Raw genomic sequence first — 15,515 nt, 5'->3', positions numbered from 1 at the left:
CAACACAAGCGGCTGCATTCTCATTATTTTGCTCCTTTTCCCTGGAGTTGACATAACAAAGGATTTCTACTTGTTGCATCTCCTATTGCTTTTCTGAGGGTTTTAATGCATTACGGGCAAGCGGTTTATAGATTCTTCTGCGTAAATAGAACGCATGGGAACAGGCCCACCATAGAGATATAATGGTGACAGAGAGGCCACGCACCTTATTGAGAGCGCGCGAAATGCTTTCTTGAACGCCCAGACGGAAATCGGAAGCGAGAGCGTCGCTCGTCACTCTCTCCATGAACTCTGTGATCCAGGGGGGATGGGGCGGCCGCTCTAGCCCTAGCAGAATAGTAGGTTTTTCCCCCATCCTCCGCGGTCCGCCCGAGGCGACTCTATGGTTGCGGGAGGCTGGGCGCGCTCCTCTCCGGCAGAGGCGGGAAGGGAGAGCGGGCTTGAAGCGGAGCCGCAGAGAGAGCGGGGCAGCCATGGCCAGAGGTGCCCGCCGAGGGAAGCGGGAGGGCAGGGGAGCCAGAGCGGGTATTGGGCTTTGGGCAAATGAGGGGCACTAGGACCCCAGCAGGGTCAGGCGGGGCTGGTTTGGAGGTTCCTCGGAGCCTGAGCATCCACGGGGCGGGAGAGGGAAGAGTCCCCGACAGCCCCACCGATTCCCCTATTCTGAGACAAAGAAAACCCGTGGAGCTGCTGCTGTTGCTGTTTCCTGACAGGGCTCCTGCGCTTTCAAAGCAGCAGCAGCATGACAGGACAGGCAGAAATTCACCAGGTGTAGCCTTTTCGCTCCTCTCTGTGATGAGGGGAGACGCATCTCCTCGCCTGCTGGATTTCTGCCTGTAGGCAACCGTGACTGGACGCAGTTCTTATGTTTTTAGTGCTTATGAGATGATTTTGGCTTTCTGGAGGACTAGATGAGTTGCTGTGTGTGTGTGTTCATTTGGATTTATATCCTGTCTTTTCTCCCCAGGAGGAGCCCAGGGTAGATATGCATATACAGTATATATATGAAATAGTCTGTGATGTTTTGGATCTTTTTAGCTGTGCTATGTTTGGACCGTAATCGGGATGGGGTTTTTTTTTGGGGGGGGTCTTTTTAACATTTTGCAAGTTGTGTTTAAACATTTATTGTTACATTGCCCAGAGAGCTGTGTTACAGGGCAATTAATGAATAAGTGAATGTACCGGTAAGTTGCATGTACAGTGGTACCTCGGGTTACATACGCTTCAGGTTACATACACTTCAGGTTACAGACTCCGCTAACCCAGAAATAGTACCTCGGGTTAAGAACTTTGCTTCAGGATGAGAACAGAAATTGTGCTCCGCTGGCTCAGCGGCAACGGTAGGCCCCATTAGCTAAAGTGGTGCTTCAGGTTAAGAACAGTTTCAGGTTATGAACAGACCTCCGGAACGAATTAAGTACTTAACTCGAGGTACCACTGTATTGTATTGAGCAGTCGTATAGCTGCCAGAGGTCCAGCCTTCCACCCTCCCCGAGAGGAAGGAAGCTTGGGATGCACAGGAACTCTGTTTATACGATGTTGTATTAAACAGCTGCACAACATGGATAAAATGCAACTGGTGGTGATTTCTACCATCCCTGATTAAACAAAGTCCAGCTATCAGATCTCTGTCTCACATACCAGTGTTAAAATGCACAGGAGCTGTGCTAGGGGAAATTTTTTAATATATAGTATGATGGGCATAAGTCACAACAGGCTTATTCTTGCCCCCTCCCCCATTTCTGCCTCCCCACTCTACTTGTTAGATTGTTTCTGCAGTATTGTTTGAGATTCGGGATGCTAAACCACTGAGCTTCTCTGCAATGGGGTGAGTTCCCGTTGCTCTGTCACAGTTCCTGCCAACCTAGCAGTTGAAAGTACACCAGTGCAAGTAGATAAATAGGTACCGCTGTGGGGGGAAGGTAAACGGCGTTTCCATGAGCTCTGGTTTCCATCAAGGTGTTCCATTCTTTGAGATCCATTATTGTTTTCCTAGTTGGGTTGAGCTCCTGTACATTTCACAGTGCATGACAGGCACTGCTAACTATTCTTCATTCATCCCTGGAAAAAAACCTCTTATATTTCTGTCTGCCATGCAGCTCAATGCACAGGAACACTGTTAGGAAAAATAGTTTGCATCTATGATTGTTATAGGCATTTTGCAGCTATATGACAGGTAGAAATTCAACAAGTGAAGTTTTTTGGTATGAAGGGGGGTCTTCACCTGTTAGATATCTGTCTGATATGCAGTAGTTAAATGCTCAGTAGGACTTACAGTGCCTTAATAGAAAAAGTAAAATACAATCTGGGAAAGCAGAATATACTAAAAGTGTTCATTCCAAAAAGTCACATAGAACAAAACAAGAATCAACCCCCATCCCCTTACTAAAAGTAAGGTCATTATTTAGGCATTGATCCTTCTCACATATACCTTGGCTGAGTTTTTATTTCTTTTTCTTCATTTTTTGATGTTGGAAAGTAAGATGGCATTTCTATTGATTTTCTTTAACAGTTTGTTTTGTGGGAAAATTGAAAGAATGAGATCATTTTAGCAAAAATACAAATCCCCCCCCCCTGAGACTCATAGCTGTCCTTCTGTTTAGGAGTCTAATTCTAATTTTGGAAGATAGCATAGGGATAATCCGGCTGTGTGTAAAGGGAGGGAAGTAGTTTCAAGAGCAGGAATTACATTGTTTGTGGGTTAACTGATCTGTTTTCTCTACAGTGTGGCAGCATCCCTATCTAAACATCTTCAAGCACTTTAAAGTTGAGGAATGGAAAAGGTCCACAAAGGAGGGCGATGTGACAACCTTTATGGTAGCGTCAGAAGTTCCTGATCCTTTCTTGGGTAGTTAAATGTAGCCTTGGTATTAGCACTCAGCTGGTCACCTGTGGTGAGTGGAAATAGTCTGCAGACAACCAAGTATGGCACTGCCACCACTGCTGCATGTGAGCTCTCCCTTCCATGAATGGGGGGAAGAGGGAAGGAGCGACAAATTTATCCTGCCTTTCCCTAATGGAACTCAAAAGTAGCATGCATAAGGGCACCTTTTCCTCCAGATATCTGGACAACAAAGTAGTAGTCCAAAACCCTGTAATCATAGAATCATTGAATTGTAGAGTTGGAAGGGACTCCAAGGGTAATCTAGTCCAACTCCCTGCAGTGCAGGAATCCTGCCCACAGCCATCCCTGGGTGGATTTGAAACACCAACCTTCTGGTCAACAGCCAGGCGCACTGACCCACTACACCAGGTTGAAGAAGGCTGGGTCAGCCACAGACCTGTTTGGTTTAGGAAGGTTTCTGCATCATATGCCTTCACACCAAAGCCCTGTACATTTTCATATGTGTCAGGACTTCCATCTGCTGGAGGTCTCAAACCTGGAGCTTTCTGGGAATTGAACTGGATCCTTGTCCCCCTCCACTTGGGGATCACATCAGGGAGAGTGAAATGGAACACTAAGTGCTTTGCTGATATTTCCTTAATGCTGTGTCCTTAATGCCATTATGCTACATACGGGAGTCAGCATCCTTGGTTTCCTCCAGCTTTTGTGTGACTTGATTTATTTTACCTGAGCTGTTCCATCTGTTTTATCCTCCTGTGTCCAGGACAAGACTCTGAAAGGGACAGTGTACCGCATCAGTGGTGCTGTGCCTGCGAGTAACTACCTCCAGCTCCCCAAGACCAGCACACAGTCATTGGGTCTCACCGGTCGCTACCTCTACATCCTCTTCAAGCCAGCACCGACCAAATATTTCGTGGTGCACTTGGACGTTGCCACAGAGGTGGGTGAGGGTTTCTCTCCTATTTATTAATGACCAGTTGTGTAATGAAATGAGCAAGAGGGCAATGTTAGGTGGTCTGAGGAAATGCAGATCTCTTACAGTACCCTTTGTGGTACCATCGAGTGGGCCTATCCTCTTTGGAGGCCTTGGTCCATTCACCTTTGCAGAACTTGGCTTTGTGAGCATTGTAGCTTTCGCTTTTATGAAATGCAAAGTTCTAGTCCTTTCGGTTGTCAAAGACAGGCCTGAAGAAATCTCAAAGGTCCTCTGGAATAAGATTACTGTGGGACATGAATGGAAAGTCATTGCCCGGCAGAGCTTCCCCACTCCCTGGCTCACTTATAGAGCAGTTGCTGTGCATACAGAAAAGCTCAAATGAAATCCTTCACACCACTAGTTTAATCTTAACTTTTTTTTTTTTACTCCACACTTCAGCCAAAAAGCCTCCCAGAGCAGCTTACATATAATCAGGGGCAATAAAAGACATTCCTCACCAACAGACAGTCAGAAAGGCATAGCAAAAAAAGAAAAAGGAAGCGAGGAGGGAAGATGGGGGAAGCCATAAAAACTCAGACACTAGTTCTTAAAGTTAGATTGTTGTTGTTCCTGTAATACCAAGCTGGAATGAACACAGTTCAAAGAAGGTGGAGCCAAACAGTTGGGAGTTAGAACACCTTGCTGATCATCCAGAGATCACTCAGTAGATCCTGAACTACCTTCTGCCCATCATTGGTCCACATGGGTCACAGTATGTAGCTTTGCTTAAAATGTAGGTTTTCTTTCATCAGCCATTGTTATGGATATTTATTGTTTCTTAAGAACTGGGTGTTTGCTGCCTTCCTGTTGAAATAGCTAACCCATGTGAATAGTCTGCATTTCTTTATTTCCAGGACAGCCAGGTGGTCCGCATTTCCTTTTCCAATCTCTTTAAGGAGTTCAAGTCAACTGCCACATGGCTGCAGTTCCCGTTTATTTGTGGGGCAGCCAGAGGGTCAGTCTATGAAAGCACATCCAAGACTTCCAAGCAAGGTAAAACGCAAAGAAGACCCACCAAATTCCTGTTTGCTCAGCAAGCTTAGGTAGCTCTGAATGCCTTCTGATTTGGTCCTCAGGATGCTGGTGGCTGAAATTAAAAGTTCCTTGAGAAACCTGCTATCCTAGCAGGATTGACATAATACCTCCAATGTATAATAGTACTAATATGAGAATGATGTGCGTGATGGAAAGAGGATAAATATACCAGTTGTGGGGAGGGAGGGGGGTTGCGACTCGGCAGAGTCAAAGGGAATGTATGGTGCTATTACAATTTGTTGGAAAAGAATATGTAAGGAAAACAATAAAAATTTACTTGGGGAAAAAAAAGTTCCTTGAGAAACTAGGTTTTTGGTCAGACTCTGAGTTGATCTGGTAGGGAGAACAGAACGTGGTTATGGATGAAGAAGCAAAGCTTTGCCACCCCCAAAATAATACTGCTTTGGGCATCTATATAATAGCACCTTTGACTGTTCCCAGCGCTTCCTATATGTCATCACAGCAGTCCTTCTAAGGGTCCTTTAAAGTAGACCATGATGGTGATCCTTATACTTTATATGGGAAGCAGGCACTGAAAGATTATTGGTTCCCTAGGAAGTTTGGGACCTAGGAGAGATTTGAACTGGGTACCTACCTGGATCCCAGCTCACAATCATAGCCACTCCCTCACAAAGCATTTGAAAATTAGAAGTGGTCTAATGCGTGAAGCCCATTCTGCCTGTAAGGTTTGGGATTTAGTGTGTTGAATGTCTATATAAATTCAGGTGTTTCCTTGGTGTGTTTCTGACCTTTAGACCTGGTGGGCCTGGCTCCCAGCAGTGTGCGGTGGACCTGCCTGATTCTCGACCTCCGCTACATCCTCTCTCTGTACTTGAACAGAAGCTATAGCCATCTCAAGAGTGTCAAGCTCTGCTCCAACCTGCTGGTGAAAAACCTGTTCACTAGTGACTTGCTCTTTGATCCAGGTGAGAATTAAAAGGAACTTGTATAAAGGATCACTGACTTAATAGTTGCATGAATGTGGCTGCTAAAATCTCATGGTTAAAGCCGTTTTATATCTAGGGCATTTATTTATTTAAATCATTTATATGCCACGTTACTTGGGGGGCGGGGAATACACAGCCCACAACATTTCTTCAAACATCACAAACATAGTGTAACAATATATCAAAAAAAGAACATGAAAGAAAATCAAATGGAAAAACAAACAAAAAAATCCACATTTCAAGCAGCCTCATTAGCAGCAAAACGGAACAGCCTTTTTTCAACATAAGAAAATCAAAGATCGTTATGTAACTGGGATTGGGCACAAGTTTGCCCCCCTTGTATTCACCCCAAAATCCAAAATGAAGAATTACCACCTACAGCTATAGACCAGTGAGGATGGAGCGTCCTCAGTGGGCACGGAATACTGAAATGTGGAAGAAAACTGAGAAGGCGGGGAATGCAGTCCAGTTGCTTGGAACCCTGGACACTCCAGATTGCAACATGTTCATGCCGAGCCCCACTTGTTAATTGGAAGTCATGAATTCCAGCTGTTGAGACTTATAGCACAAACAGACCTCAGTCTGCCAATCAGTCATAGGATACTGACTAGTTTGCATACCATAGGATTGGGCTGGTGTAATACTGTTCTCTAGAGGTCAATACTGGAGTTCTGCAAGCTGTTTTTCTAACAAATGATGCTTCTGCCTCCTTCATCCTTTCTGTGCTTTTAGGTGTGACCTCCTCTGAGGCTCAACAGTCCAAATTAGCGACTCAGGGCATCTCCCCTATGCCACGAGAAATGACATTTCCTGTGCCAAAAGGTGAAAATTGGCATGACCTCTACGATTATGTTAGGTATGGTTTGCTGAATTGTATTTCTGTGGTTCTCGAGTCTGGCACATAGCTCAGTAGGAAGAGAGGTGCCCCTCCAGAACTTAGTGTTGGCAGTGATACTGCACTGGGCAAGATCTCGATAAACACCTCTATGGTGCTGGGACCAAGGAACATCATTGGGCTGCATTCCTGTTACTGCATTTGGGGTTTTGAACTAGATATTTTCCGCATATGTGTAAATACAGAAAGCTCCCTGAAGAAAGCCATTTGGCTGCTAACCATTCATTAAGAGTATCTTGATATGTGGTCACTCTCTTTGGTTTGTCAAGGTTGTTTATTGCAACATGCAGAATTTGCTGCATCTGGCCACATTTCAATGGACATAGTCAGTGTAACTCTGTGGTTTTTGTCTGGTAGTCCAGCATCCTCCTTTGAGCCAGTGAAACAAAACCATTTCTTCCTTACATTCCATGCTTTTTACCAGTCACCCTTTCTCTGATCTTCTTCTCAGGTTTCCTTCTGATGGGTCCAAGATGCCATTTGACTCTATTCAAAAAGGCACTTTGAATCCTGCTGCAGGTAGGCAAAAAAGAAGAAAAGGGAGGCTGTAGGGGAATGGAAGCTCTTCATCCCAGGACAAAATCCATCCAACACAGACCACCTTATGCCAGATGAGAGTGGATGTGAGCAAAACATCTACTACAGGAGTAGCCAATGTGCTGCCTTCCAGATACTCTTAACTCCCATCAACTCCAGCAAGCATGGACTGTGGTCAGGAATGATGGGAGTTGTAGTACAGCAACATCTGAAGAGAACCACATTGGCTAACCCTGTACTAAAAGATGCTACTAGTCATGATCACTATGTTCTACCTCCACTGTTGGAGGCAGCGTATCAGCTTCTGGGAATCCTAAGTTGGGGAGAACATTGTTGCACTCAGGCCTGCTTCCAGACGTTTTCTGCTCTCCCTTCCTGAATTCAGTAAGAAATGAGTTAGCAATAGAATACAGTCCTTTTTGCAGCAATGTGTGGCTTGTTCCGGTCCTGGAATCGATTCCCATTTGAGACAGTTTACCCTAGAGGTCTTCAATAACCTAATGGTGCAATCCTTTACATATCTATTCAGAAGGAAGTCCCAGGTGAGGTTATGTAGCCTAGATATGATTACCTGACAGCACAGCTCCATTGAATGCAGTGGGACTTATTTCTGAGCAAACCTGCAGTGGATTGTTGTCACATGTCTTCTGCTTGTCCTTTCAGTTGCTCATGTAGAAGACAATCCAGTTGGCCAGCTTCCAAAGGAAGTATTTCTGAGCAAGCCTGTTCAGGACAGAGTGTCTCTCATCCAACAAATTACCAGTCCAAAGCGAGTGAGTATGCCTTGGTAGCTATTTCTCTTGCCCAGAGCCATGTATATTTTGGAATTGGATTGCATCTGCCTTTTCAGGAAGCAGTGCTCTATGGCATCTGGCAAAGGGTCTTGATTTAGCCCTCCTTAGAAATTGGAGATTTGTGACTGTGATCCTTGCTTTTCAACGCTTATCATTTTCTCAGACTCCTCGCCGGTCTCCCTTCCTTACAAAGAGCATCCCCAAGATTCACCGGGCAACCTCTGCGCCTCTACAGACAGTAGACACTGTGGACCAGACCTGCTGGAGGGAAGAACCACAGGCCAGAGGGGATTCCTCTCTCCCAGCACCTTCAGAGGGCGATGGCAGCATTCATGTTTACGCCCACAAAAATGGGAATGTTACTGTTCATGCTGTCAGTGTTGATTCTGATGAGGTAAGCATGCACCAGAGCCATGACTTTTGAGTGCACATTCTAGAATAACAAATCCATAGCTTGTTTTCACCTTTGATTGGAAGAGATGGTCAGATGAGGAAGGCTTATCTGCTAGTCCTCAAGAAATAGACAGCAAAAGAGCCACCATTGCTGCTTCCCAGAGAACCTCTTACCTGTTAAGGGGAAGATATATAATACTATTCCTTCCAAAGAACTCCAGGGCAGCAAGATGACTCTTGTCTCTGTCAGGAGAAGTGTTCAATGGCTACTTCCTTTTGCTTGATTGTGAGAGTATTATGTGCAGTGAAATTGTATGTTATGGGGAGCCATCTGGGATATAGCCACTAGACTGAACTTTACCTTTATAAGGTTGCACAAAGAGTGCAAGCAACATAGAAACAAGATAATGCTCTATGACATGGGTGGGATACCCACTGCCCTCCAGAGGTTGGACTACAACCCCCTTCATCCTGACCACTGGTCATGCTGGCCAGTCCAACTACATCTGGAGGGCTAATAAATAATAACACACCCCTAAATGGTTCTTGACTCCCATGCCAACATTTTAATTTGTCTCTTTCCAGGATGTGTGTGCACAAGCGATGGGACCAAAGGTGATCTCCACCAAGGACTCAGTTCGTTGCATGGTGAGAGATCCTGCCTTTTAGAACTATTTAAAGTGCCACTGTTTAACTTCCCATCTCCCCTTGCTACTTGGAAGAGATGCCTTGATTTCACAGGCCTCTTCAGCCACTGATAGCTGCAGACTGTCAGTATTTTGCAGGAGAGTTTCAGGCACAAACTGAAACTTTAGATTTGCATATTTATAGTGGATTAAATCACACTTCTTACCCCGGTGCAGAGTTTTTTCAAACTTTTTGAGGCCATTGTTTTCTTAACCAGCTAAATCCATTCTTTCTGCGGCAACCCTGTGGGGCTCAAGAGTCCAGTTATGGCAACCCTTGCCTGCAGAGCTGACAGCCTCTCACTTTTTCGGACACCCTCACTTGTGGAGTGTTCCCTCAGTCTCCTCTCCCCTCTCCTTGGGAGTCCTCCAGGCAGCTGCTGCTGCTGTCCTGGTCTCTGGTGAGCTTCCTCCCCACTAAATAGAGGTGCCTCCCAGAGCCACCGTTCACCTGCGGAACATATAGCCAGGGCTGCTGCAAAAAAACAGTTGTGCAAGCCTTTGGGAAGCAGAGATGTGGGAAGGCATCAAAGGATGGGAAGGAAACAGGGACAGAGACCAGTGTTGCCCACAGCATCCCTGACCATCATTCAAGTCACCCCAGGGTGCCACGGCACACTGGTTGAAAACCACTGCCCTGGTATAACTGATCCACTTTAAAAAGGAACAAGACTATTAGTGGTTTGAAAAGCAGCGAGGAAATGAATTGAAAAGTTTGATATGAACAAATAATTAATGGTAAGATGTGCAAATACCCTGTAAACAAATCAGGATAAATGCTCATTGTCATGTAACACACACACCCCTTTAACAAATCATGACGTAGGCTCAATAAAGACTGGCCATGGCTTTACCACTTCAAAAGCTTTTCGTACAAGCAAATCAGGATCAATTCTGAATCCACAGGTTGGCTGGAGAAGTTGTGGATCTCTTGAGTCTTGGCCTCTTTCCTATGATCATTGCTGCCCACATCAGTCCCTGCGCTAGCAGTGGCTGCCAACCCTCCAATTTTGGCCACAAGCTATGTGTGCATGGAGCAGCTGCTGGAAACAGGAAGCTGCCTTATCCCAAGTCAGACCATTGGTCCATCTGTGTGATTATTAACTACACTGACTGGCAGCAGCTCGCCAGGCCTTTCGGCCAGCAATCTTAAGAACGTAAGAAGAGCTTGCTGGATCAGGCCAGTGCCCCATCTAGTCCAACATCCTGTTCTCACAGGGGCTAACCAGAGCACTCTGCCCATCCGCAGTTCCCAGCACCTGATATTCAGCGGCATAATGCCTTTGACCTTGGAGGCAGAACATAGCCATTCTGGATGGTCGCCATAGATAGCCTTGTCCTCCATGAATTTCTCCATTCCCTTTTTAAAAGCCAACTTGGCAGCCATCACTGCCTCCTGCAGGAGTGAGTTCCTTAGTTTAACTATGCACTGTGTGAGGGAGCTATTTATTTTATCCGTCCTTAATCTTCCAACAAGACCTTTCCCTATCCAGGGATTGAACCTGGGATCTTTGCTTGAAAAGCAAGCGCTTTGTCATAGAACAACAGTCCTTATGTTAAGGAGAGGCCTCTCCCATCCCATAATTTGGTTGGGTAACATGCCCTTAAAGGAAACTTCTACGTATGTCGAGATTCCTTTCCTGAATGGAAAAGATGGAGGCTCACTTCAGTGTATTATTGTATGTAGTCCTGGCCTTAGCAGAGTACAGTGGTACCTCGGGTTACATACGCTTCAGGTTACAGACAGTTCAGGTTACAGACTCTGCTAACCCAGAAATATTACTTCGGGTTAAGAACTTTGCTTCAGGATGAGAACAGAAATCGTGCAGTGGCGGCGCAGCGGCAGCAGGAGGCCCCATTAGCTAAAGTGGTGCTTCAGGTTGAGAACAGTTTCAGGTTAAGAACAGACCTCCAGAACGAATTAAGTTCTTAACCCGAGGTACCACTGTATCTTAAATCTGATGACGGATTGATTTTTCTCCTCCAGAAGCTCTTGCCAGATCCAATCCTGAAGTTGAAGAGGGTTATTGGGTTTGGAGGCTGCAGCACCAAATGGGTCAGTATACCTGAATTTATTCATTGTACGTATTTAGCACTTAATGCTTCAAGTAAGAAGTGTAGTCCGTTCCCTGCAGAAGTCTCTCATTTGACCTTTCGTCTTTGTCACCCAGGCTCTGTGGGCTGCAAATGGATCTGTGGTGGTCTACCCCTGCCACGCTCTGATTATAGCAATTGCGTTAGACACTGGCAGACAGCGGTTCTTTGCTGGGCACACCGATAAGGTAATATTTGTTTCTTTTGTCTTGTTTTTCTACATGTCAATAAAAATACAGGAGAGACTTAAAAATACACCAGCCCTTCTCACCCTGGGGATCTCCAGATGTTATGTACTGCAACTCTGCTCAGCCCCAGCAAGTATGGCCAGTGGCCAGGAATGGGCACCAGGTTGAAGAAGCCTGGTATGCACCAGGAGCATTCATAACATCAGATGAATGCATTTTGAGACTTGGGTAGAATTAGAAGCAGTATTTCGGTATCTCATAGACTTCACCCAGCTGTTGTGAAAGTGGGGTTGCGGAACCTGTGGTCATCCAGATTGAGGTACAACTCCCAGCAGTTGGCTTAGCTGGCTAGGGGTGATGGGAGTGAAGGTGAAGCTCTTCCAGTTCTATGTGAATGCTAAGTAGCAGGTGGTGGCCGAGGTTACAGCAGCAACAGCCATTCTCTGGAGACCTTCATGCTTTTGTTACCAGTTTAATAAAAACCCCATAAGAAGGATTTGATTACCTTTCAGCTCTTTGATCAGCTCCTGTATGTTGGGCAAATTGGTGTGGTTTGAAAGCGGAGCAGTGACAGGCAGTTCCTTCCTATGTAAAAGGCACATGATTCTCCTGAAAGGAATCCAATTCTGCTTAATGCCACAGGGTACCCTTTCCCACAATGTCTCAATTTTCTGCAGGTGGCGGCATTGGCGTTCAACGGCAACAGCACTTTGCTGGCCTCTGCACAGATAGGACAACTGAGTGTGATACGTCTTTGGGATTTTCCATCGGGGAGGTGCCTCTGCATGTTTAAAACGGGGATGCAATCAATCTCTTGCCTCAGGTAAGTGCAGGAGGGAGCAGGGTAGGCTGGGGCGCAAGGAGGAGCTGGAACTCTTGACTCCCATAGGCTTTAATTTTAAGATTAGTATGGTACGTAAGGCAAGTCACAGGTTGCAAGAACCAGCGGTTACATGGGAGGTCAAAGGCATGGTTGGGCATGCTCTAAAATATTGAACCGACAAGTGACAAGCCCCTTGCACCTTCCATTTGAGGGACAGGAGGGCACAGCATTTAGCAAGCCAAGCAGCCAGAGCCCTGAGGCTAGGCAGGCAAAAGGGCACTCCTTCTGTAGTGGGTTGGCTAGGTGAGGTTTGTGCACACTGGCATCTCCATGCCCTAGTTGCCAGCTTGGCATCAAATGTATTCCCCTCTGTTTCCTGGGAAGGCTGCTGTGTAACGGGAAGGCACTGGAGACATCTCAGCTGGTAAAGCTGAGGAGTGTGTGTCTGGAACAAAGATAACAGAAGGCACCTCTGAGAGTTTTCCTGAGCCTCCTTTGGAGGGCAGATCTCAACAGATGTCTCTTGATCAAAATCTGCTATGCCCAAACTCCTCCTTAAGGTCTCTCTTTCTCTCTCTCACACACACCCTGTTCATGACCCCTTCACAGGACTCATGGCAGCAAGGTAGAAAATGAAAGACTGCCAGTTTTGATGCTGTCAAAACTGGGTTTTTAGTGAACAGCGGAATCTGGCTTAGAGTAAGTACTCAGACTGCTTCTCCACTTATGCCAGTGCTGTCTACTCTGATGGGCATAAGGTTGCCAAGGGGTTCAGGCAGAGGTTTTCCACATCACTTGCTATTACCTGATGCTTTTAACTGGAGATTGAACCCGGGTTGTTCTGCGTGCTGCTGAGCTCTGGCCCCTCGTTCTTTTGCAGCTTCTCCTACAGTGGGGGTATCCTGTGTGGCACTGGGAAGGACCGACATGGGAAAACAGTGAGTGAATCAGCATTTCTTTCTTTGCAGTGGGTGTGGTGTGGGCGGAGCATCCAAAGGGCTGGCTAGAAACACCTGCGGTGCTGCATTCCACTCCCCATGCCCTCTCCTGAGGTTGCCCATCTCTGGTCTCTGCTGTCTAACATTCTTGAGTGAGTTCTGTCATAGCATGTGGCAAGAAGGGGGTGCAAGGTTTTCCTGATCAGTTATTCACCTGGTTGTTAATGTACTGAGATCCAAATGAAACTTTACTAGAGCTGCTATTGCTTTAAAAAAAAAAAAATCTCAGTACCTTAGAAGAGTGTTGCATTGATTATATGACAAGGAAGTGCTGCTTTAGGGTGAGTTGCAGGTGGATGTCAGGCTGAGTTGCGCTCTGGCTTCTGTCACGGTGTTCCATTGTGCCAGAATCAGTTTAGTCATGCTGGCCACATGACCCGGAAAGCTTTCTGTGGACAAATGCCGGCTCCCTCGGCCTGAAGTGAGATGAATGCCACAACCCCATAGTCGCCTTTGACTGGACTTAACCATCCAGGGGTCCTTTACCTTACCTTTACACTACTGATACGTGCCCCTTCTGCAAGGGCTATGTCTTTGACCTGTTTTTTGAGATAGTTGCTGGAGTTGTTTCAGGGTCAGGCTCATGCCATAGGCCTTCCAAGATTTTGGCTAGTGGTCTGCTCCTTGAGCTGCTGTGTTTTTAATGCCACTGAATGTCTAATAATAAAAATAAAAATATTTTTTTATTTATACCCCGCCCTCCCCGGCCAGAGCCGGGCTCAGGGCGGCTAACACCAATAAAATTACAATAAAACATAATGGGAGGGGACAAAAAACAAAAGCAAAAAAATCAAAAACCCAGTTTATTAAAATATGGGTTGAAAAACAATTTAAAATGCAGCCTTATTTTAATAGTAGCCCATAAATCAAAACCATAAGGGGAGGGAAACATAAGGGTCAGACTGAGTCCAAACCAAAGGCCAGGTAGAACAGGCCCTGTGGAAAGATGTCAAGTCCCGCAGGGCCCTAGTCTGACGCTTGCTGGAGAAGTTGCCTTTGGGGTCTGTGCAGAAGCTCCTGGCAATGTGTTTGTTTGGTTTGTGCTGACTTTGACTAGATCCACTTGGTGAGCTTTTAGGGAAGAGGAGGGATCTGAGCCTGGCTCTCCTGTGTCCCACCCAGCTGCCTCTCTCTCCCCTCCCTTTGCAGATGGTGGTGGTGTGGAATACTGTTCAGGTGAACCATGGGGGAGAGGTGGTGATGCTTGCCAAAGCGCACACAGATGTGGACATCCAGGCCTTAAAGATTGCCTTTTTTGATGACACCAGGTAAAGAGTGGAGCTTGTTGTTGCTGTTTTATTGCATGTGTATCCTGCCCTTCCTCCCAAAGGAGCCCAGGGCAGCAAGCAGAGGCTGAAAAAGGAAAGGCAGCATCACGCAGGAGGAGAGAAAGAGGCACCCCTTTGCTTGTGGGAACCTGAACTGTGACAATGCACGATGCAAGACTTGTACCTTAAAAACAAAGTCCTGTCTAGTTTCATACTCCCAGCATTTCTCATAACAGAATGGTGTCGTGTGGCCGAGACAACGTGAGGCTGTGGCGGGTCCGGAGTGGAGTACTGCGCTCCTGCCCAGTAAATTTGGGCGAGTACCGTTCCATGGAGTTCACGGACTTGGACTTTGAAGCAGGCCATTCCACCCAGCGAGAGCCACAAGACCGGACACTGTAAGAAGCTGCTCCACTTTATTGCTCCTTGATGAATGCTTTTGAAAAAAGCTGATAACTGCATAACTCTCTGAGAAATACAGTATACATGAAATAAGCAGGAGCTCCCTTAACTCTCTTCCTGTTTAATTAAATTGCCAGCCGTAGATTTAATCAGCTACAACTTTTGTTGCTTGACCTACTGATTTAAAGCTGGCACCCCTAAAAGTCTTATAATTGCTTTTGGTCCTATAATGATGTTGCTGCTGGGTGACCTTGCTGCTTTCCTCTCAGGTTTGTTTGCAGCCGGAGTGGACACGTTTTGGAAATCAACTATAAGAATGTCGCTGTCAGAAATGCCCGGCGCCTCTTGCCATCGGAAGGGCAGCACTCTCATCGGCGGGAGAAGCAAACTTTTAACTCAGGTGGGCTGCATAGGTTTCTCCATGGCTGCCTACAGAACTTTCCTCTTGGGAACTTGCCAAACTGGCCTTTCCCAACCTGGTCCCCTCCAGATGTTTTGGAATAAAAGTCCCATCAGTCCCAGTCAGCATAGCCAAATGGTCAAGGATGATGGGATTTGTAGTTCAAAACAGCCTGGAGACAATCCGTTTGTAACACAGCTGTTGTGCAGGAGCGAGCAGTCTTCTTTCAAGGAA

At 46.2% G+C, this 15,515-nt stretch overlaps 1 protein-coding gene across 4 annotated transcripts in view; it reads left to right on the top strand.

Moving 5' to 3' along the window:
• Positions 1–356: 356 nt before the first annotated feature.
• Positions 357–15,515, top strand: part of WDR90 (WD repeat domain 90) — a 40,455-nt gene continuing 25,296 nt past the window's right edge. The window contains exons 1-17 of one of the 4 annotated variants that reach the window (XM_053366214.1): positions 357–483; positions 2,726–2,817; positions 3,609–3,785; positions 4,676–4,814; positions 5,612–5,782; positions 6,536–6,659; positions 7,150–7,217; positions 7,899–8,008; positions 8,193–8,423; positions 9,008–9,070; positions 11,096–11,164; positions 11,280–11,390; positions 12,068–12,213; positions 13,094–13,151; positions 14,361–14,479; positions 14,716–14,877; positions 15,151–15,281. In XM_053366214.1, coding sequence (XP_053222189.1) covers positions 474–483; positions 2,726–2,817; positions 3,609–3,785; positions 4,676–4,814; positions 5,612–5,782; positions 6,536–6,659; positions 7,150–7,217; positions 7,899–8,008; positions 8,193–8,423; positions 9,008–9,070; positions 11,096–11,164; positions 11,280–11,390; positions 12,068–12,213; positions 13,094–13,151; positions 14,361–14,479; positions 14,716–14,877; positions 15,151–15,281 — 1,981 coding nt within the window. In that variant the 5' untranslated portion in view covers positions 357–473. The other 3 variants (XM_053366213.1, XM_053366215.1, XM_053366216.1) reach the window with 3 other exon arrangements.

Source organism: Podarcis raffonei, chromosome 14 (genome assembly GCF_027172205.1).
Source record: "Podarcis raffonei isolate rPodRaf1 chromosome 14, rPodRaf1.pri, whole genome shotgun sequence".
In the NCBI taxonomy this organism is placed as follows: Eukaryota; Metazoa; Chordata; class Lepidosauria; order Squamata; family Lacertidae; genus Podarcis; species Podarcis raffonei.
Note: the sequence above shows the minus strand (reverse complement) of the source record. Positions and strands in the feature narration are given on the sequence as shown.